At 63.8% G+C, this 21,195-nt stretch overlaps 1 protein-coding gene across 5 annotated transcripts in view; it reads left to right on the top strand.

Moving 5' to 3' along the window:
- Window positions 1-21,195, top strand: part of NPHP4 (nephrocystin 4) — a 120,726-nt gene that overhangs the window by 57,252 nt on the left and 42,279 nt on the right. For 4 of the 5 annotated variants that reach the window (XM_062190336.1, XM_062190335.1, XM_062190337.1 and 1 more), the window contains 5 exons: window positions 13,167-13,228; window positions 15,469-15,576; window positions 16,606-16,760; window positions 16,876-17,067; window positions 17,767-17,954. In XM_062190336.1, the coding sequence (XP_062046320.1) occupies window positions 13,167-13,228; window positions 15,469-15,576; window positions 16,606-16,760; window positions 16,876-17,067; window positions 17,767-17,954 (705 nt within the window). The remainder of the gene's footprint in view (window positions 1-13,166; window positions 13,229-15,468; window positions 15,577-16,605; window positions 16,761-16,875; window positions 17,068-17,766; window positions 17,955-21,195) is intronic. The other variant, XM_062190334.1, reaches the window with a different exon arrangement.

Below are 21,195 nucleotides of genomic sequence, written 5' to 3'. Positions count from 1 at the left end.
CTCCCCCTGTACACGGGGTGGTGCAGGATGTCCACCACAGCTCCCCCTGTACACGGGGTGGTGCAGGATGTCCACCACAGCGCCCCGTACTCGGGTGGTGCTGCTCTGTCCACTGGAATGCCTCGCGGTGGCGGCTGGTAGGCGTGGACTTGCAGTCAGGGTCGGTCTTGTTGGACCCAGTGGGTTGCGTTGAGCCCTGGCCGTGCAGGTCACCGGCACCAAGTGGGGGGAGTTTGCTTCCAGCCCTGTGGCTGCCCTGGGTCTCGCGTCTGTCGTCTCTGACACAGGCTGGCACACTCCCGCGTAGTCACCGCTGACCCTGAGCCGCGTGGCTCTGGAAGGGCGATGGTGGCGCAGGTTTGTTTCGTGGCTAAATGGGAACACTGTGTCGTGCAGTTTCGATTATGTTTCTACAAGGGTGGTGCCCGTGTCTGTAGAAACAGCAGCGTAGATAATTTCCGGAGAGTGAACTTGCACAGCTAGCCTTAAGGGAGGAATGTAATTACCTTTTCTGGGAAGGCTTTTTCGAGTGTTTACATTGCGGTATAGGCTGTGGCCCTGCAAACAAGCAGCCGTTATGTCCGAAGGCTTCTGGTCGAATGCTCTGTGAGCTGACAGGGTCCCCCGGGGGGCGTCCCCTGGGCTGGCCCGCCGAGGGTGTCATCCGTGGGCCTGGGGTTCGCTTCCCTGGTTGTCCGGCCTTTTCCTGAGGAGGCTGGAGGAGGTTTGAAACCAGCCTTCCCACGGCTTCACTTTCCCAGAATTGTTCTTTTTTTTTTTTTTATATATAAGATAGTTTTTAAAAATATTTATTTTTTCAATCAAGAAATCTTTATTGAACCCACACCAGCTACCGGTATATCCTTTACAATGAGCAGACTAGAGAAGCACGCCTTCAAATGTGTCATAGCCAAGGGGGTGTAAGGCCGACAACAAAGAAGGAACAGCTTCACCTGCCGCAGGTTGGCTGCGGGCGCGTGCCGGGGGACAGGAGCAGAGTACACACAGAGAGGGCACAGCCGGTGCCGTCCTGTCCAGATCGACAGGGGGGTGTCCTTGATGAAGGGATGTAGTGTTTACACAGAACACCACGGCAGGTTGAGAGTCACATTTCCAGAGGGAGAGATCTTGTATCCGCCGGTTCACTCCTCAGATGGCGGCGTTGGCCAGGGCTGGGCCGTGCTGAAGCCAGCAGCCAGGAGCCTCCTCCCGTCTCCCACACTTGGGCCATCCTCCGCTGCCTTTCCCAGGCCATTGGCAGGGAGCGGGACCAGAAGGGGAGCAGCCAGGACAGGAAAGAGCGCCCCGGTGGGATGCTGGCGTGGCGGGCGGCAGCCTTATCCACGGCTCCGCGCTGGCGCCCGGAGTTGTTCTTTGATGTTTTGCTTGGGGTTCCTGGGATCCCCAGGTTTCGTTCCCAACCTCGAGCTGGCTCATTCTTTCCTCTGGCTTATCCCTGCCCTTGCGACCCGCCAGGCGGTGAGGAGCTGTCTCACGGCCCACGGCGTTCTCGCTTGGACTCACACTTGCCTGTTCCTCTGAGGGTTTTGTTTTGTTTTGTTTTTTAAGCCTCCTCGTGGCTTACACAAGGCCGGAGATCCTCCCCGTGTCAGGGCCAGCTTGTGCCTCGTTCCTTGGCGGGAGCAGTGCCCTGCCTTCCCCGGGGAGTGAGGACGGGGCTGCCGTGAGCCGTCATCCACACGCACGGCACAGTTCTGTTCTCATCGCACGCGTTCACAGACAGGTTCCAGGTGGATTCAACAGCAGAGCTTTAGAAACTCCAGAATTAGGTTAGAGAAGAAGACGGTGGAGCTCGGTGGAGCTCCCCCAGATCCGTGAGAAATAGACAGCGAGAGGGACACACGGGCCAGGGGTGGAGGGAGCGGAGCAGGGTGGGAGCCGCCTGCAACAGAGAGAAAGTGCTCACTCACTGCTGAGAGAAACGCAGGGAGTGGGGAATCGCAGGGAGTGGGGAATCGCGCGTTCTCTGTTGCAAAGGCCTGGCCGTCGCCGCGGTGTGAAGGTTGAGATGCCGTTGGGGGGAGACCTGGCCCCTGTGGGCCTGCAGCCGCGTGGAGCGACTCACTGAGATCTGGAGAGGCCCCTACAGGCCGGAAGTGGCCTTTCCAGGCTCCTGATGCCAGGGACAGCTAACCCACACGGACAGGGAGGCTTGGCCCAGGCTGCCCGAGACAAGGCTTGGAGCCGTTCAGACGCGCACAGCAGCTCGGCTCCCCAGCAGCACCCGGGTGGCCGAGCTGGGGTTTGTTTCTGCCGTCGCTGTATCAGCTAAGTGCGCAGAGAGATCTGCACGCAGCATTATGGCGAAAACTTCCCGGTGTTGTGTCGCAAGATCTGCAGAGAAACGTGCAGTGTGGCAGCCTCTGAGGAGCCAGCAGCCTGTGCGCTGTTCAGGCACGCGTGTTTGCTGAGCGAGCCTCGCCAGTCACCCAGTGCCGCCTCCCAGTCTTCCCTCCGTAAAGTGGGATGGATCAAAGACCTAGCATGTCGAGCAGAACTTGAGGAATCTTCGCAAAGCCGCTGGAGAATGTTTTAATGACCTTGAGGTTAGGAGGGCTCCCTCAGAGAAGAGGGGCAGGGCAGAGACCCCAGGGTGGAGGTCCAGAAGCATGGGAGGTCCTGGGAGAAGAGCGTGGGCAGCCTCAGCCTGGAGGACGCACAGGGAGACGCCATCGCGAGACCCGACCGTCAAGGAGAAGCGTGGCAGCTCCTCCAGGCACGTCAGTGGACAGCACAGCGCACACACAGCTGGGGTGTGAGGACTGGGGAGTGAGCCGTGTCCCGCTGCTCGGCCCCGGGCGCGGAGCCAGGCCTGGCGGGGGCTCTCGGCTTCGGTGATGCCACGCTCACCCTGCTGTCCTCAGCCTCCTCCTAGCCAGCAGCGGTGGGGCTGGAGCCCGCGCTGTGCCCTGCCCCGCCGCCAGTCAGTGAGACACTTCCACACCCCAGGTCCTTGATGACCGGGCCCGGTGATCCCTGGGCCCGGAAGCCCCGCCGGAGATGCTTCTACCACGTGTGCGGGCGTCCGGAGGAACCGCAGGGTGTGTAGGGCCAGGTCGAGCTGGTCAGGCGGGCGTTCCCCTCCGTCTGTCTGTCCGTCCGCAGGTGCCCGTCCTTGTGGGGCTGACAGGCGGGACATTAAAGCTGAGTATGGGGACAGGGACGGGGCGGGGCCTCTGCTCCTGCCCTGTCTTGCTGAGGACCTGCAGAGTCTGGAGAAACTGGGATAGTGGGGGCGTGGCCTTGGGGGAGCTGTCCAACAGCCCATCTGGGTGTGGCTGGCTTGTGTGAACGGGGTCCCTGAGGGCAGAGGTCAGGGAGGCTGGGCGTGAGGCCGCGCGCCTCTCCCTGGCCTGTGTGGGGTGGCGGCGCCCCAGCAAAGCAGACCCCGAGCTCCAGCTTCGCTTGTCTGTCCTAGCAGGAGGGAGCGCCCCTCCTTTTGCCGAGTGCCCTGTGTGTGAAGCGGCCGTCACTCTCGCCGTCCCTCAGGCCGTCGGTCCGTGTATTTCTGCCTCCCCGGTGTTAACTGTGAGGATACGTGTCCTCCGGGAAATGACCAGCTCAGTTTAGAAGCTGTTGGGACAAAGCTGTGTCTAAAGTTCTGGTTTGCTTCTCATTCGTCGCACGGTGGAGGGAAGGGATGCTCCCGCTCCGGTCAGGTCCTTGCAGACTGCGCCCTCCACCGGCCTCTGCACAGATCGGCTCTCGATCTACTTAGTTCTCGTGTTCTTTGTTTTTCGAATCTTGTTTGAGAGGCAGATGGTGGCAGCTAGGCAGACTTCTCATCTGGCTCACTCCCTGAATGCCCGCGGCGCCTGCGGCTGAGCCGGGATGACGCCAGGAGCTGGGAATCCCAGCCACGTCCCCAGATGGGTGGCAGGGACCCTGAGCCAGCACCTGCTGCCCCCCGGGGTGTGCGTCAGCAGAGCCGTAGCCGGGACAGCGTGGAGCACAGACAGGTGTGTTAAGCACTGTTGGGCCAAACGCCCGCCCCTGTTCTGTGTGCCCAAGTTTCCAACTTCAGTCACACCTGATGTCTACTTGACGTTCTCACCGTTAGGAATTCCATCCTCTTGATGTCTTCGAGTTGCTACAAATGCTTCGCTGGTTTCCGATTCATCTTGTCGATAAGACACCTAGGGTCTGGTTTTCGTCCACGGACGGCGTGGACCCGTTTCCTGCCGTGGTTCCCAGTGCTCTGCTCCACACCATTGATTTCAGTTTTAATTTCCTGTTTTCTTAGAGTTTGGAAGTATTTTAGAATGTGTTGAATTCTTAAATTATTATTAAATGTATCAAATTCTTCTTGTCCTTTCTTTTTAAAAGTTACTGTATTTTATTTGAGAGAGAGAGAGAGGTTTATTTCCCAGATGCCTGTGATGGCGAGGGCCAGGCTGAGGCTGAGGCTGGGAGTGGGGACCCCGGTCCAGGTCTGCAGTGGGGGGGGGGGCGGGGGAAGAGCCCCACCCTGCAGGAAGCTGGGGCTGGGAGTGGGGACCCCGGTCCAGGTCTGCAGTGGGGGGGGGGCGGGGGAAGAGCCCCACCCTGCAGGAAGCTGGGGCTGGGAGTGGGGACCCCGGTCCAGGTCTGCAGTGGGGGGGGGGGGGCGGGGGAAGAGCCCCACCCTGCAGGAAGCTGGGGCTGGGAGTGGGGACCCCGGTCCAGGTCTGCAGTGGGGGGGCCGGGGGAAGAGCCCCACCCTGCAGGAAGCTGGGGCTGGGAGCTGAAGGTGGGTGTGGAGCAGAGACGCTGTGACGGGGGTGGGGCGGGGAGGTGGGGGGGCCTCAGCTGCTGGGCCGCGCGCCCTCCCGCTGCCCTCTGCTGCTCCAGGGCCCCGTCCACGGCGGGGCTTCGCTCTCAGCCCGGCTCTTGGCAGATGCCCGCTTGTTTCAGGTCAGGAGAGGGGAACATGCGGCCCGCAAGGTCCTGTGGTTTGGGGTTGGCAAGGCGGCCGCAGGCAGGACTCACGTTCAGTCCATCTGCAGCAGGCTGATCTCCACAGAGGTCTGTTCATGTATCTGAAAGAGTTACAGAGAGAGAGAGAGAGAGAGAAAGAGAGAGAGAAGTTTTCTGTCCGCCTGCTCACTCCCCAAGTGGCCGCTACAGCCGGAGCTAGGCCAGGCCACAGCCAGGAAACAGGGGAAACGGGAGCGTCTTCCAGTTCCCCACGTGGGTGCAGGGGCCCAAGCACTTGGGCCGTCCTCCGCTGCTTTCCCAGGCCACAGCAGAGAGCTGGCTCGGAAGAGGAGCAGCCGGGACTCGACCCGGTGCCCGTATAGGATGCTGGCACTGCAGGCGGCGGCTTTACCTGCTACGTCCCGATGCTGCCTCAGGGAGCAGGCGGATTTTTAAGCTGATACTTTGTGAATGACGTTCCAGACACGCAGATGGGCCTTGGCAGAAAAAAGGTCCGCCCCCCCCCCCCATCCTGGGTGACTGTGTGGTCTGTGTGCCGTCTCCCCCTGCCCCGTCTGGCTGGCTGTGTGGTCTGTGTGCCGTCTCCCCCTGCCCCGTCTGGGTGGCTGTGTGTGGTCTGTGTGCCGTCTCCCCCTGCCCCGTCTGGCTGGCTGTGTGGTCTGTGTGCCGTCTCCCCCTGCCCGCTCTGGGTGGCTGTGTGGTCTGTGTGCCGTCTCCCCCTGCCCCGTCTGGGTGACTGTGTGGTCTGTGTGCCGTCTCCCCCTGCCCCGTCTGGGTGGCTGTGTGGTCTGTGTGCCGTCTCCCCCTGCCCCGTCTGGGTGGCTGTGTGGTCTGTGTGCCGTCTCCCCCTGCCCGCTCTGGGTGGCTGTGTGGTCTGTGTGCCGTCTCCCCCTGCCCCGTCTGGGTGACTGTGTGGTCTGTGTGCCGTCTCCCCCTGCCCCGTCTGGGTGGCTGTGTGGTCTGTGTGCCGTCTCCCCCTGCCCCGTCTGGCTGGCTGTGTGGTCTGTGTGCCGTCTCCCCCTGCCCCGTCTGGGTGACTGTATGGTCTGTGTGTTGTCTCCCCCTGCCCCGTCTGGGTGACTGTGTGGTCTGTGTGCTGTGTTAGGTGACTGTGTGGTCTGTGTGCCATCTCCCCCTGCCCTGTCTGGGTGACTGTGTGGTCTGTGTGCCGTCTCCCCCTGCCCCGTCTGGCTGGCTGTGTGGTCTGTGTGCCGTCTCCCCCTGCCCCGTCTGGGTGACTGTATGGTCTGTGTGTTGTCTCCCCCTGCCCCGTCTGGGTGACTGTGTGGTCTGTGTGCTGTGTTAGGTGACTGTGTGGTCTGTGTGCCATCTCCCCCTGCCCTGTCTGGGTGACTGTGTGGTCTGTGTGCTGTCTCCCCCTGCCCGCTCTGGGTGACTGTGTGGTCTGTGTGCTGTGTTAGGTGACTGTGTGGTCTGTGTGCCATCTCCCCCTGCCCTGTCTGGGTGACTGTGTGTGGTCTGTGTGCCGTCTCCCCCTCCCCATCCTGGGTGACTGTGTGGTCTGTGTGCTGTGTTAGGTGACTGTGTGTGCTCTGTGTGCCATCACCCCCTGCCCCGTCTGGGTGACTGTGTGGTCTGTGTGCCGTCTCCCCCTGCCCCGTCTGGGTGGCTGTGTGGTCTGTGTGCCGTCTCCCCTTGCCCCGTCTGGGTGACTGTGTGGTCTGTGTGCCGTCCCCCCCTGCCCCGTCTGGGTGACTGTGTGGTCTGTGTGCCGTCTCCCCCTGCCCCGTCTGGGTGACTGTGTGGTCTGTGTGCCGTCTCCCCCTGCCCCGTCTGGGTGACTGTGTGGTCTGTGTGCTGTTAGGTGACTGTGGTCTGTGTGCCGTCTCCCCCTGCCCCGTCCTGCAGTCAGCCCTGCTGTGGTGGCAGTAGAGCCCCTCACTCTGTGTTTGTGGTCATTGGGGCTGGGGGCGGTTGCCCCCTTTAGTATTGCCAGAAAGAAAGGGAGGGCCCCACGCCCCAGGGTCAGCGAGGGCCACAGCACCCCTCCCACCTTGCCGGCCGCCAGCAGCTGCCTGGCCCCCTGGCCCGTCAGCTGTGGGTGCCCACAGGTGGTCGGCGTGGAGGCTGTTGGGAGCGTCTCACAGGCAGGGCCGGTGGGCTCAGGGCCTCATCTCCCGATGGTTCTGGGGGCCGTGCCCGGGGCTTTGTCTTCCTGGGTGCAGGGCACCCCCGGCAGCGGCTGGACTTGGAAAGGTGCCCTTCGGGTCCTTGGCCATGTTGTCACCTCCTCGGCAGGGAGCAGTGAGCGGTGGTGGCTGGGAGGAGCGGGCATCGGGCTGCTGTGCAATGCGCTGTAGCAGCTCCGCCTGTACTTCAGTTACCAGATGCACGTGGCTGCAGCCGATCGCACTCGGTTTATTTCGCTCGGATTTATGGCTGCGTGCGCGTCGTGATAACATGATCGCTCCCCAGCACTGGAGACACTGCCTGTTATGGCTCCGTGTGAGAGGTTTTTAAATATCCGGAGGTGTTTGACGTAGGATGGAGACCTCCGTCCGCTGCTGCTTAACCGCCGCACGTGGACGTCCTAATGACGTGGGGCGGTCACTCCCAGCGAGGTGCTCTGGCTCTGAAATCCCTGGGCTCGGCAGATCCCTTCCTCACCTGCCACGCGAGGGCGTGCGTGGCCACTAGAGGGCGCCCAGGCTCCGTCTCCTGCAACCTGGGATTTCCTTGACCCACATTTTGCTTTCCAGTGTCTGGGGGTGTCAGAGTTTTGGTTTGTCTGCTTAATCGATTGGAAACCAGCCCTGCAGGAGGGGTCACCGCAGACGCGCAGCCATGGCGCTTCCCTGGTACGTGGACAGGCCGCGGCCAGCCACAGCTCGGGGGAGCAGTCGGGGAAGTGCGTGGGGCCGCGGGGCAGCTTCCCGGCCGCCCTATAGCGTGCAGCCTGCGAGGCCTGCCCTTTGCTGCAGGACGTCAGCGAGCTCAGAGCCGGGGTCAGAGACAGAGCCCGGGGCGGCCCCCGCACAGGACCACACAGGACACGGGACCTCCACCCCTGCTTGGACCTGGTCAGAGACAGAGCCCGGGGTGGCCCCCGCACAGGACCGCACAGGCCACGGGACCTCCACCCCTGCCTGGACCTGGTCAGAGACAGACCCCGGGGTGGCCCCCGCACAGGCCACGGAACCTCCACCCCTGCTTGGACCTGGTCAGAGACAGACCCCGGGGTGGCCCCCGCACAGGGCTCTGCACAGGAAGCCTGCAGGCCCGAGGCCGTCAGGCGAGAGCCCCACGCCCACCCCGTCGAGCGGCCCTTGGGGTCAGGTTTTGCTCTTTTTCCCACCTGTCATCAGAGGCTTAGGAAGAACGACTTTCATCGCCAGAGTCGGGAGCGAGGGCCTGGGGTCTGGAGTGCCACCCCCCAGCGGCCTCGCCCTTCCCTCCCGTGGTGTGAGGACAGGGCGCCCCCTCCTGTCAGCCCCTCCCTCCCTCCCTCCCTCCACCTTGGCCTGGCCCTGTCTCTGCTTCCCCGGCGGTTGCCAAGCAACGGCCTCTTCCTGCCTGGCCGCTCCTCCGTCAGGACTGTCGCCTTTCCTGGGAAAACGGAGCCTGCAGCCGGGACTGGGTGCCTCCTCAGGTCACCGCCCTTCCTCCAGGCGCCTGCTGGTTCCTCCCGCCCTCGGCCCCTGTGGCTGAGCTCTGGTGGGCATCGCCGGTTGTGGGCTCCAGCACCGAACCCTGAAAGGCCGCTGCTGGGCCCCGCGCGTGCCCGCGGAGGGAGGGGCCGTCTGCAGCCTGGGAGGGGGTCTGGTGAAGACGCTGCCCTGGCCGTGTGCGCTGTCTGCCCGCTCTCGGGGCTCCTGTGGCCCAGCGCAGGATGATGCCTGTGAGGTGCTAAAGCGCAGGCCTGGCCTGTCCCCCTCGTTGCTGCCCCCTTCTGTGTGCCCAGCGAGGGGACAAGCGGCAGCTCCGTGGCACCAGGTCAGGACACAGGCCCTGCCGCCTGCACCCCGCGGCGACCTCTCTGGCAGAGTGACAGAGACAATGCTTCCCTCTGTTGTTCACTTCTCAGATGCCCTCCAGTGCCGGGCCTGGGCCAGGCCGAAGCCAGGAGGCTGAGCTCCATGGTGGCAGGGGCCCTGGTCCGTGAGCCCTCACTGCTGGTTCCCCTTGTGCACGTTAGAAGGAAGTGGCTTGGACAGGCAGGGCCCCCACCCCAGGCACCGTGGTATATGTGTGTCCACGCAGGGCTGAACCTGCTGTGCCACAGCGCCTGGCCCAGCTGTGGATTTCGTAACCTGTTGGCCCAGGTGGCACTGAAGTGAGAGGTCCCTGCCCGTCACCTGGTAAGGTAGCCGTGGTGGAGGAGCAGAGCGCAGGGTGGTCGTTAGGGAGAGCCCGTGTCTGGGGACGGTGGGGGCAGGGGTGGGCTCGGCGGTGTGGCGGTACTCCTAGCCGAGTGACGGTGTCCTTTCCCGGTGTCTACCCACCACACAGTGGGAGGCCCTGCCGCGCAGGTCTCCCTGGGGGAGGACAGGTGTTGGCGCTGTGCCCTGGGGCCACGGCTGAGCCCTTTGCTCGCAGTGGACTTCTGTCCGTTGGAGTCACCCAGCTGCCGTCTGGGAAGGCACTGGAGGCGCCTGTGCGTGGAGTGTGCTTCCACGCTGCCACACGCTCCCTCGGGGTCACCCAGGCTGGGGGTCCGAGCGCCCGCCCTGGCCCAGGGAGGCCTCGTTGCAGGCAGGTGCAGGGCGTGTGTGCTTCTCAGAGCTGATGGCCAGAGCAGTGGAGCGGGCACTTGAGCCTTTCTGACAGCTGCTTTGGGTGCGTGGAGACGGATGGCAGAGGGGCGGTGTGCTGGGGAGAACGGATCTGAACAGTGGCGACACCCACGCCCGGTCTTCCCGTGTCTCCAGCAGTCTCTGGGGGCTGTTTCCCGGTCACGTCCCTTGGTGTCGTGGGAAACCACTGACGTGGCTCCTTCCTGCCCGGCCCACAGCTGCCAACACCACGTGCCGGAGCAGCCGTGAAGACCTGGTGTCCGAGTTTGCTCTCTCACTTACTGTCCAGGGTGTTGACCTGGGACCAGGTCCTGTGGTGGCTCAGCCAGCTCTGTGCCCCAGTGAGCCTGCTGGGGTGTGAGGGGGCTGTGAGCAGGGGAAACACTGGGGACGGCCACTGCCTGAGTTCTGTGCGGCCGGCGTCCTCTGGCAGGGACGTGGGGCGGCCGCTGTCTGTGCGGCCGGCGTCCTCTGGCAGGGACGTGGGGCGGCCGCTGTCTGTGCGGCCGGCGTCCTCTGGCAGGGACGTGGGGCGGCCGCTGTCTGTGTGGCCGGCGTCCTCTGGCAGGGACGTGGGGCTGCTGCTGTCTGTGTGGCCGGCGTCCTCTGGCAGGGACGTGGGGCTGCTGCTGTCTGTGTGGCCGGCGTCCTCTGGCAGGGACGTGGGGGTGTCCCTGTTCATCACCACTGAGCTGCGGCGACTTCACGTTGTCCACGTCGCCTGTGAACACCCGCTCGCCCGTGTGCTGAGGGTGGACTGGCAGCCCCATTACGGCCCCGGGGTTTCAGTGGCGGCGGCTCCCCCGCTCACATGGGTGGTTTTCTCTGTTTTCCCACAGCATAGATGGGCATGCGCCGTGCTAGCTGTTTGGTAACTTGCTCCTCCGACGTGACTGCCTTCCCCGTGGGCACCCGCTGGCCCGCGCCCGCCCAGTAGCTGCCAGGGTTTCTGTGGGCGTGTTCCTTCCGCAGGTGGTGGGCGTGGCGCACACACCTGTGTTTGTGCCGATGTTTTTGCATGCGTGTGCGTCCGTGCATCCCCGTATGTGGTGCTGTGGTCAGTTTTGCCGGCCCACATTATTCTCAGCCCAGTGGTGTTCTGTGGTGGAAGTCGGCTTCCGGTCCGACCCCCTCGTTGTGGCTTTGGGAGGAAGTGAGGTGGACGCTGTGGAGGATGTGGTGTCTGGGGGCGGGGCCAAGTGACTGCCACACAGAGCGTTGGAACAGGAGCGTGGGCCATGGAGCTGCCACGCAGGTGAGCTGTGCTCTCTCACCTGTCCTGTCTGGGGCGGGGGGCTTGGGGCCCCCCAGGCCTGAGCTCCCCCACAGGTGTCTTTCAACAGTGCCCCACACCTTTTTTATTTTTTTTAATGCTGTTTTACCCTGGAAGATGAGATTGCAGGAAAAGTCCTGATACAGTTACCCCAGACGACATCCCACCGTGCCCACCTTTGAGATGGGTGTATCAGGCTCGGGGGGCGCTTCCCAGGGCACGTGGGTTTACTCCCCTCAGGGTGCCCAGCGCCAGCTCCTGAGTGCACCTGTCTCTTAGCTGAAGATAATAGGGCCATTTCTGCAATTTCTCCCTCGTTGCCAGCACCAGCCTGTCGAGTTTTCAGTCCCCATTTCAGGTGGAGCAAAGTGGAGCCCGCCTGCTGGCTTTGTGGTTCGTGCTCGGGGCTGCTCCAGGGGCCTGGGGAGAGGCCACCGCTTGAGGACAGCTGGGCCCAGCAGATCCTGTGTCTGCGTTTTGTTCCCAGTGAGATGATGTCTCCCGGGGAGGCCGCGCTCGCTCGCTGGCTTGCCGGCTCCCCGCCAAGTCCGTGACCCTGTTTCTGGCACTGCAGGCTCCTTTGTCACAGGTGTTTCACATGAACTTGGCTTGTTAGGAGGGCGCTGGGCCAGGTGAGCAGGCCCAGCCCAGGGGATGGCTGCCCTGTGAGCGGTGCCTGCCGGGTGGACAGTGGGACCGCGGGGGCTGGGGGGGGCTCCGTCTGCTCTCCCTGTGCCCCACCCCCACCAGCGAGCCCTTGGCAGGGCTGAGCCTGCAGCCCCTTCTTGTGGGTTCTGGAAGCCACCGGAAGAGGCTTGGGTGGCGTGCTGGCTCCGGTGGCTCTAACAGAGCTGGGTTTATGTATTTGAGTCCTTCGTCGACAGTCTTGGTCTGTTGCGGCTGGGGTGGAGCAGGAAGTTGCTGGGTGTTCTCTGTGCAGAGTGTGTGGCATTGAAGTCAAAGCCCTCTGCTGTGTTCCCTTGGTCAGTGGGTACCGAGTGTCTGTGGGGACGCAGGGACTCCTGGGAGTTTCACAGTAGACATGGGCCACGTGGGAGGAAGGGGCGCCAGGCTCTGAGGGTGACAGGAAGTGGGGCAGGTGTGTGGGGGAATCGATTTCTCAGGCTGCTCGCCGGGGGTGAGGTCTGCAGGTGGTGGACAGGCTCCCGTCACCGAGGCGAGTGCCATGAGCCAGGCGGGGCGTGGACGCCAGAGCTGGAGATCCAGGCTCTGGACCTGAGGGGGAGCTTCCGCCATCTCGGCAGGCGATGCCGGCCACGTGCTGGCCTTGGGGAGGGCGGAGGTGGCCCCCTCAGGGTGGGCCCCTGCTGTGGAGTGAGGCATGACAGGGCGGGCACAAGCAGATGCTGGCACCACCGTATGACCACAGGACGCTGGAGGAGACCTCAGTGGTGCCAGGGACCCGTGTGCAGCCGTTGGAGCCCTGGGGGCTGCTTGAACGTTGAGGTTTTTGCCCTGGGTGGAGGCTTGGACGCATCACAGACACAGGCCCCCCAGCCCGTCCTTGGTCCTCTCTGCTGTGAGGGAACCTGGCAGGTGCAGATGGCTCCCGCGGGAGGGGCCTGCTCCCTCCACGGGAAGCAGGTGTGGAGGTCATTCCCGGTCTCAGCTCCGCCCTCCCTGGGGCCCGCGTGCAGGAGGGCAGCCTCCTGGAGCAGCGAGCTGTACCTGGGGAGTGGACTGTGCGTAGTGGGCATCGAGGGGGCCGTGAGCCGGCCGGCTGCCTCCGCTGCTGTCTGCCCAGAAGTTCTCACTTCCAGCAGCAGCAGTGCCCAGGCCAGATGCACCGGGCAGGCAAGCAGCAGGCCTGGGCTCTTCCGGGGCAGGGACGGCCGTGCGGGGCCATGGTAGGGAACTTGTAAGTGTCCAGAGGACGTTGTGGGTCACTGAGCCCGCTGGAGCCCCCCGGAGGAGCATGGTGGGGTGCAGCGTGGGGGAAGCTGGGCTAGCTCGTGTCCATTCTTCTGGGCAGTGCTGGGGGAGGAGCTGTGGGGGGTCTTAGAAGCTGCCAGGCTGTGGACCGCGTCCTCGCTCCTGCGGGGCTCGCAGTGGCAAGCACCGCTGAGCACCTCTTACTGCCGGGTGGGGAGATGTGTGAAGACCCGGCCTCACTGGGGTTCAGGGACCTGCCGGACCCCAGAGGCTGACGGCCCTCACCCCGTCCCTGTGCTTCCTCCCAGGCCCGCCAGCGTCAGCAGCCCAGGGCCCCGCTGCCACCCAGGACTCGCCTGTGGGACCAGGGGTAAGTCAGGGCCCACCAAGCCCTACTCCAGAAACTCCAGAGGGGTGAGCATGCGCTCGTGTGTGTGTGTGTGTGTGTGTTAAAGACTTTATTTATTTATTTGAGAAGTAGAGTTACAGACAGAGGGAGAGACAGAGAGAAAGGTCTACCATTTGCTGGTTCATTCCCCAAACGGCTGCAATGGCCAGAGCTGAGCTGATCCAAAGCCAGGAGCCAGGAGCTTCTTTCAGGTCTCCCACATGGGTGTAGGGGCCTAAGCACGTGGGCCATCTTCTGCTGCTTTCCCAGGCATATTAGCAGAGACTGGATCGGAAGTGGAGCAGCCAGGACAAGCATCAGCGCCCATGTGGGATGCCGGCACTGCAGGCGGAGGTTTAGCCCACTGTGCCACAGCGCCGGCTCTGTGTGTTTAAAAGGAGCTGTCCTCTGCTGTCCTGTGGCTGGGAGGGGCCCGCTGGCTGCGCAGGTGGGCGCGTCTGTGGTCTCCCATTCTGTCTTGCAGTGTGTTCTTCCCATACCCACTTCCTGCCGGCTGCCCGTGACCCCCAGTGCGTTAATCGAACGCAGGTTCCTGCGCTTCTTCAAAGTGCTCCGTCGTCCCTGACAGTCCTGTCTCCCGGGGGACACTCCTGACGGACCGGCAGCCTCTGTTTCTCCCCCGAGAGACGCTGCGATCCGCTCCCCCCCCCCCCCCCCCCAGATGCTGGGCAGGAGAGCAGCCAGGGCCAGGCACCGCCTGGGACATAGTGCATTGCCGGATGCGTGTCAGCTGGGGACTGTCCCCAGGGGCTGGTGTCTCCTGAGTGCAGAGAAAGGCTCTTTGTAGCTAGGCTGTTGGCCGGCCACCGAGGCAGAATGCCGAGCTGCCCCAGGGCGCTCACCTGGCTCCAGGCTGGCCTCAGCCGCGTGGTTTCCAGTGGGGTCGGAGTTGACTTGTCCCTCCTGGTGACTTTGTCTGCCAGCCTCGCCCTGGAGATTGGCTTTCCGGAAAAGTTGGATAATCCTCTGCCTCAGGCCCTCTCTAGGACGCGGCAGGCTGGGAACCGGGTCACCAGTGAGTGTCCTTTTCACCCCCGCCGCCCGTGAGCCTGTTTCCCGTAGCGGTTTCCAGGCTACCCGTAGTGATCAGAGACCACGGAGCAGCTCCTGTCACTTCAGATAGCAGGAACGCTCGGACGACTTGTGGGTCTGCGGGGACTGAGCTGCCCTATAGCCCTAGAGGTCTCCGCTGCCCGGGGCCGCCCCCCTCGCCCAGTGCTGCAAGCGGCTCTCCCCACACACGTGTTCAGCTACTGGGTCCTTCTGTGCCAGCCCCGCCTTTGGGCCAGCTGTGCCTGTGCACCGTGGACATCGAGTGGCGCTGTGTGCTGGCCCCAGAGTCCAGGGCTTCAGGGCAGCGCGTGTCCCCTCCTCCGCAGTCTTGAATTTTCTTACAGAGATTGATTTTATTCATGTGAAAAGAGTAGTGACAGACAGACAGGAGAGACAGGGAGGTCTTCTGTCTGCTGGTTTGTTCCTTAAGTGCCTGGGCCGGGCCGAAGCCAGGAGCCTGGAGCTCCATCCGGGTCTCCCATGTGGGTGCAGGGGCTCAAGTGCTGGGCCATCTGCTGCTTTCCCAGGCACGTTAGGAGGGAGCTGGATTGGAAGGGGAGCAGCTGGGGCCTGACTGGCACCACGTGGGATGCCGGCGTGGCACGTGGCGGCTTCTCCTGTGCCACAGCGCCGGCCCCCCAGGGTCTTTGTATAACAGCGCTCACTTCCTGAATATCTGCAGCATTTGTGGGGCACGGCTCAGGCACCTGGCGTGACCGCTCGTTAGTCCGACAGTGATCCCCACTGTGCAGGGGAGAGGCTGAGGCCAGCAGAGGGCAGCTGGCTTGCCTGCGGCCACATGTGTTGAGATGGTGGAGTTGTGTGGCCACCAGTGTGGTCAGCCACTCAACAGGGACGTCCATCTGATGGCAGCGCAGGTGGCCACTGTCCAGGGAGGTCAGAGAGCAGTCTCTTCCTCCCCCTGCTTTTCCTGGTGAGCTCTTCGGAATGGAAGGAAGTTTAGGGGCCACCCTGGGTTCCAGAGCAGCCCCTGTGCTGGATGGAGTTGCGCCAGTGCACCCATGTGGGAGGGGCATTGCGAATGGTGGGTGGGTCGGATCATGTCACCCATGCTCTGCCCACGTGGGAGGGGCCCCCTGAATGGTGGGTGGGTCGGATCATGTCACCCATGCTCTGTTCTCTTCCAGCTGTCGCTCTCCCAGCTGGCAGCGTCCCCACAGTCCCTGACTCGGCCCCGCTCAGCCAAGCCCCCTTCCCAGCAAGTGGATGGCTCTCAGCTCTCCCCGGCCCCCGCCGTAAGTGCGCCCTCCTGCCGGGTGACAGTGCCCTTGCTGGCCTCACGGTGGGGGGAGGTGTAGGATTCGGGTGGGAAGTGCTTGCTCTCCCGCTCAGACATTTGCCGCCATCTGTCTAGGGGAACAAGGAAGGATGTGGCCTTTTGAGTTCTTGCCACAGTGCCTGGGAAGCGCAGTTACTCCGCCTCCGGATGTCTGTGCAGAGGAAAGCGAAGCTTCCGTGGCACCGCGAGCAGAGGCTGAGGCCGGGTTGTGTGTGCCGTCCCGACACGCCCGGTGGGGCCGGGCTGACGGCGAGGCAGGCCTGTGCTGCCACCGACCGCAGGGAGTTTGCTGCGTTCCCACCAGAAGCTGCTGGTCTGCCTGCAGCCCACGCCTCTGGCTCAGCAGAGAGAGTCCCGTGGAAACCGGCAAACCTGCGCGGTGCCCGAGGCCACTGCCTGGGGCTCACGTGTCTGTGAAGAGCTGGCCGGTCTTCTTCCTGGCACCCTGTGACATACTGGGGTGACCCTGGGCGAGTGGTGCCCCATTCCAGCTGTGACTGGAAGCCCAGGGGCCCAGCTGCAGAGAGCTGTCTGCACCCCGAGCCTGCCCTGCGGTGGACGCCACCTGCCTGGTGCGACGGGCGTGGGTGCGGGTGCAAGTGAGGGCGAGAATGCTCAGGCCCCGCCCACCAGCCTGCGGCGCGGCTGTGGTTCGCCTGGGTGTCACGGGAGCCTCTGTCCCTCTCCCAGCGACTTGTCTGGGTGTTAGTTCCCCATCTCAGGTGTCCGCGTCTACCGTGGACGGACTCCTTCCCGGTGCTGCTACCCTGTGATACACAGGCTGCCCGGTTAACTCTGACTTTCAGGCAACAATGGGTTTCTTCGTGTAACTGCGTCCCAACTCCTGCAATTTTGTGCCAAAATTACTGTGTTTGCCTGAAACTCCCGTGAGACCGCGCCGCTGTGTTTAGTGGCCAGAGCTGGCAGCCGTGGCGACTCCGTGGTGTTGCCGGGTGGGAGCCTCACCAGAGGCCGTGCTGTTCAGCAGGGGCTCCCCCCGACGGAGGCCAGCATCTCCCACCTGGAAGCTGACCTGAGCCGGCCGGCCTCGCTCCTGGGAGCGGCGGATGCCGAGCAGTTACAGGAGCTGCCCTTCACCCCTGCGCATCTCCCGGTTGTCCTGGGGCCCCAGACCAGGAGGTGAGGTGCAGTCTGGGAGGGGCGGGCTCGGGCAGGTGCCCCGCCCGGAGCACGTCCTGCTGGCCTGGGGTCGCGGCCGCCCTTCGCTGGGCTGCCCGAGGCCTCTCTCTCACAGTTCTGGAAGCCAGCTCTCGAGAGCCTCCATGGCGCTCCTGCAGTCCGCCGGCTTCCCTGAGATCCTGGACTCCAACAAGCAGCCTGCCGAAGCCGTCAGTCCCACAGCGCCCGTGCAGTTTAACCCCCAGAAGGAAGAATCAGATTGTCTGCAGAGCAACGAGATCGTGTTCCAGTTCCTCGCCTTCAGCAGGTGAGGGGTCGGCGTCTGAGCAGAGTGCACGTGCCGTCTCCGTGTGCTGGAGAGGGACCCCGACGGGGCTGAGCGGGCAGAGCTCTCGCTCCCCATCTTGCTGGCTCAGAGTGCGGCTGTTCTATTTCATTTTGGCCAGGCCCCGCCAGAGCCGTCCTGACGGCTGTGAGCCCTGCTTTGTTCTATCTGGGGTTCTGAATCAGTGTGCGCATGGGCGGGCAGTTCACCTGACGGATGACATGCCTGTGTCCGGCATCAGGGTGCCTGAGTTCGGTTCTGGCTCCTGACTCCAGCTGCCTGGTAATTCAAGCCCCAGGAGGCAGCTGAGTCCCTGCCAGCCAGGTGGGAGACCTGGATGGAGCTCCGGGCTCCCAGCATTGGCACAGCCCAGCCCCGGCCGTGACAGGCACTGGGGAGTGACCAGCAGCGGGAGCTTGCTCTCTCTGCCCTTCAAATCAATAATGATAAGCGAGCCACTCCGTGGTGTGTCGCCCAGTTCTCGAGTGCCGATGTGACGCTGGGCGAGGCGTCCCCAGCTGGCAGCACCAGGCCCCGGAAGCGGCTGACGTCTGGCCGGCTCCCGGAGGCCCCAGGAGGCCCCAGGAAGGCTGCTCTTGCCCGCGGGCCCCAGGGACTGTGCCTGTGCGGGTGTTTTCTCCTCCGGACGCCTGATTAACTCAGAGCTGTTGTTGGATCCAGAGTGGCCCAGGACTGCCCAGGAACACCATGGCCAAAGACTGTGTATTTCACCTTCCAGTTCTACCGCTTCCCACCCGTGACAACGCCACGGCTGCAGCTGGTCGGGCTGGACGAGGCTGGGAAGGCCAGCTCGGGCTCCCTGACCCACATCCTCGTCCTGGAGAATACAGACGGCTCCTCCGAGGCTGGTGAGTGCTGGTGCGCGCGGCGAACGCAGGAAGTCCTGCACCCAGCTTTCCGACTCTTTAATTCCACCTTTAAAAACCGCGTATGGAACGCTGGGACCTGAGAGCCCGAGCGGGCACTCGGGTGGATCAGTCACCGTGTGCTCAGCGCCAGCGCCCCCCCCCCCCCCGACAGTGCTGGTTTGAAGCCATGTGCTCAGTCCCCCCCCCCGACAGTGCTGGTTTGAGGCCATGTGCTCAGTCCCCCCCCCGACAGTGCTGGTTTGAGGCCATGTGCTCAGTCCCCCCCCCCAACAGTGCTGGTTTGAGGCCATGTGCTCAGTCCCCCCCCCAACAGTGCTGGTTTGAGGCCATGTGCTCAGTGCCAGTCCCCCCCCCCGACAGTGCTGGTTTGAGGCCATGTGCTCAGTCCCCCCCCAACAGTGCTGGTTTGAAGCCATGTGCTCAGTCCCCCCCCCAACAGTGCTGGTTTGAGGCCATGTGCTCAGCTCCAGCGCCCCCCCCCCCCGACAGTGCTGGTTTGAGGCCATGTGCTCAGTCTCCCCCCCCAACAGTGCTGGTTTGAGGCCATGTGCTCAGTCCCCCCCCCAACAGTGCTGGTTTGAGGCCATGTGCTCAGCTCCAGCGCCCCCCCCCCCCGACAGTGCTGGTTTGAGGCCATGTGCTCAGTCCCCCCCCCAACAGTGCTGGTTTGAGGCCATGTGCTCAGTCCCCCCCCAACAGTGCTGGTTTGAGGCCATGTGCTCAGTCCCCCCCCCAACAGTGCTGGTTTGAGGCCATGTGCTCAGCTCCAGCGCCCCCCCCCGACAGTGCTGGTTTGAAGCCATGTGCTCAGCGCCCCCCCCCAACAGTGCTGGTTTGAAGCCATGTGCTCAGTCTCCCCCCCCCAACAGTGCTGGTTTGAAGCCATGTGCTCAGTGCCAGCCCCCCCCGACAGTGCTGGTTTGAAGTCATGTGCTCAGTCCCCCCCCAACAGTGCTGGTTTGAGGCCATGTGCTCAGTCTCCCCCCCCCCAACAGTGCTGGTTTGAAGCCATGTGCTCAGCGCCCCCCCCCCCCAACAGTGCTGGTTTGAGGCCATGTGCTCAGTCCCCCCCCAACAGTGCTGGTTTGAAGCCATGTGCTCAGTCCCCCCCCCCCCCAACAGTGCTGGTTTGAGGCCATGTGCTCAGTGCCAGCCCCCCCCGACAGTGCTGGTTTGAGGCCATGTGCTCAGTCCCCACCCCCGACAGTGCTGGTTTGAGGCCATGTGCTCAGTCCCCCCCCCCAACAGTGCTGGTTTGAGGCCATGTGCTCAGTCCCCCCCCCCCCGACAGTGCTGGTTTGAGGCCATGTGCTCAGTGCCAGTCCTCCCCCGACAGTGCTGGTTTGAGGCCATGTGCTCAGTCCCCCCCCCCCAACAGTGCTGGTTTGAGGCCATGTGCTCAGTCCCCCCCCCCAACAGTGCTGGTTTGAGGCCATGTGCTCAGTCCCCCCCCCCAACAGTGCTGGTTTGAGGCCATGTGCTCAGTCCCCCCCCCCCCGACAGTGCTGGTTTGAGGCCATGTGCTCAGCGCCCCCCCCCAACAGTGCTGGTTTGAGGCCATGTGCTCAGTCCCCCCCCAACAGTGCTGGTTTGAGGCCATGTGCTCAGTGCCAGCCCCCCCCGACAGTGCTGGTTTGAAGTCATGTGCTCAGTCCCCCCCCAACAGTGCTGGTTTGAGGCCATGTGCTCAGTCTCCCCCCCCCCAACAGTGCTGGTTTGAAGCCATGTGCTCAGCGCCCCCCCCCAACAGTGCTGGTTTGAGGCCATGTGCTCAGTCCCCCCCCCCGACAGTGCTGGTTTGAGGCCATGTGCTCAGTCCCCCCCCCGACAGTGCTGGGTTGAGGCCATGTGCTCAGTCTCCCCCCCAACAGTGCTGGTTTGAGGCCATGTGCTCAGTCCCCCCCCCAACAGTGCTGGTTTGAGGCCATGTGCTCAGCTCCAGCGCCCCCCCCCGACAGTGCTGGGTTGAGGCCATGTACTCAGTCCCCCCCCCAACAGTGCTGGTTTGAGGCCATGTGCTCAGTCCCCCCCCCAACAGTGCTGGTTTGAGGCCATGTGCTCAGCTCCAGCGCCCCCCCCCGACAGTGCTGGGTTGAGGCCATGTGCTCAGCTCCAGCGCCCCCCCCCCCGACAGTGCTGGTTTGAGGCCATGTGCTCAGTGCCCCCCCCCCCGACAGTGCTGGTTTGAGGCCATGTGCTCAGTCCCCCCCCCAACAGTGCTGGTTTGAGGCCATGTGCTCAGTCCCCCCCCCAACAGTGCTGGTTTGAGGCCATGTGCTCAGCTCCAGCGCCCCCCCCCGACAGTGCTGGGTTGAGGCCATGTACTCAGTCCCCCCCCCAACAGTGCTGGTTTGAGGCCATGTGCTCAGTCCCCCCCCCAACAGTGCTGGTTTGAGGCCATGTGCTCAGCTCCAGCGCCCCCCCCCGACAGTGCTGGGTTGAGGCCATGTGCTCAGTCCCCCCCCCAACAGTGCTGGTTTGAAGCCATGTGCTCAGTCCCCCCCCCGACAGTGCTGGGTTGAGGCCATGTGCTCAGTCTCCCCCCCCCAACAGTGCTGGTTTGAGGCCATGTGCTCAGCTCCAGCGCCCCCCCCCCGACAGTGCTGGGTTGAGGCCATGTGCTCAGTCCCCCCCCCAACAGTGCTGGTTTGAAGCCATGTGCTCAGTCTCCCCCCCCCAACAGTGCTGGTTTGAGGCCATGTGCTCAGTGCCAGTCCCCCACCCCCCAACAGTGCTGGTTTGAGGCCATGTGCTCAGTCTCCCCCCCCCCCCAACAGTGCTGGTTTGAAGCCATGTGCTCAGCGCCCCCCCCCAACAGTGCTGGTTTGAGGCCATGTGCTCAGCGCCCCCCCCCAACAGTGCTGGTTTGAGGCCATGTGCTCAGTCCCCCCCCCAACAGTGCTGGTTTGAGGCCATGTGCTCAGCGCCCCCCCCCCAACAGTGCTGGTTTGAGGCCATGTGCTCAGCGCCCCCCCCCCCCAACAGTGCTGGTTTGAGGCCATGTGCTCAGCGCCCCCCCCCAACAGTGCTGGTTTGAGGCCATGTGCTCAGCGCCCCCCCCCCGACAGTGCTGGTTTGAGGCCATGTGCTCAGTCCTCCCCCCCAACAGTGCTGGTTTGAGGCCATGTGCTCAGTCCCCCCCCCCCCGACAGTGCTGGTTTGAGGCCATGTGCTCAGTCCCCCCCCCCCCCGACAGTGCTGGTTTGAGGCCATGTGCTCA

The sequence above is a fragment of the Lepus europaeus genome, chromosome 5 (genome assembly GCF_033115175.1).
Source record: "Lepus europaeus isolate LE1 chromosome 5, mLepTim1.pri, whole genome shotgun sequence".
NCBI lineage: Eukaryota > Metazoa > Chordata > Mammalia > Lagomorpha > Leporidae > Lepus > Lepus europaeus.
The sequence above is the reverse complement of the archived record's forward strand: the minus strand, read 5'-3'. Positions and strand labels throughout refer to the sequence as shown.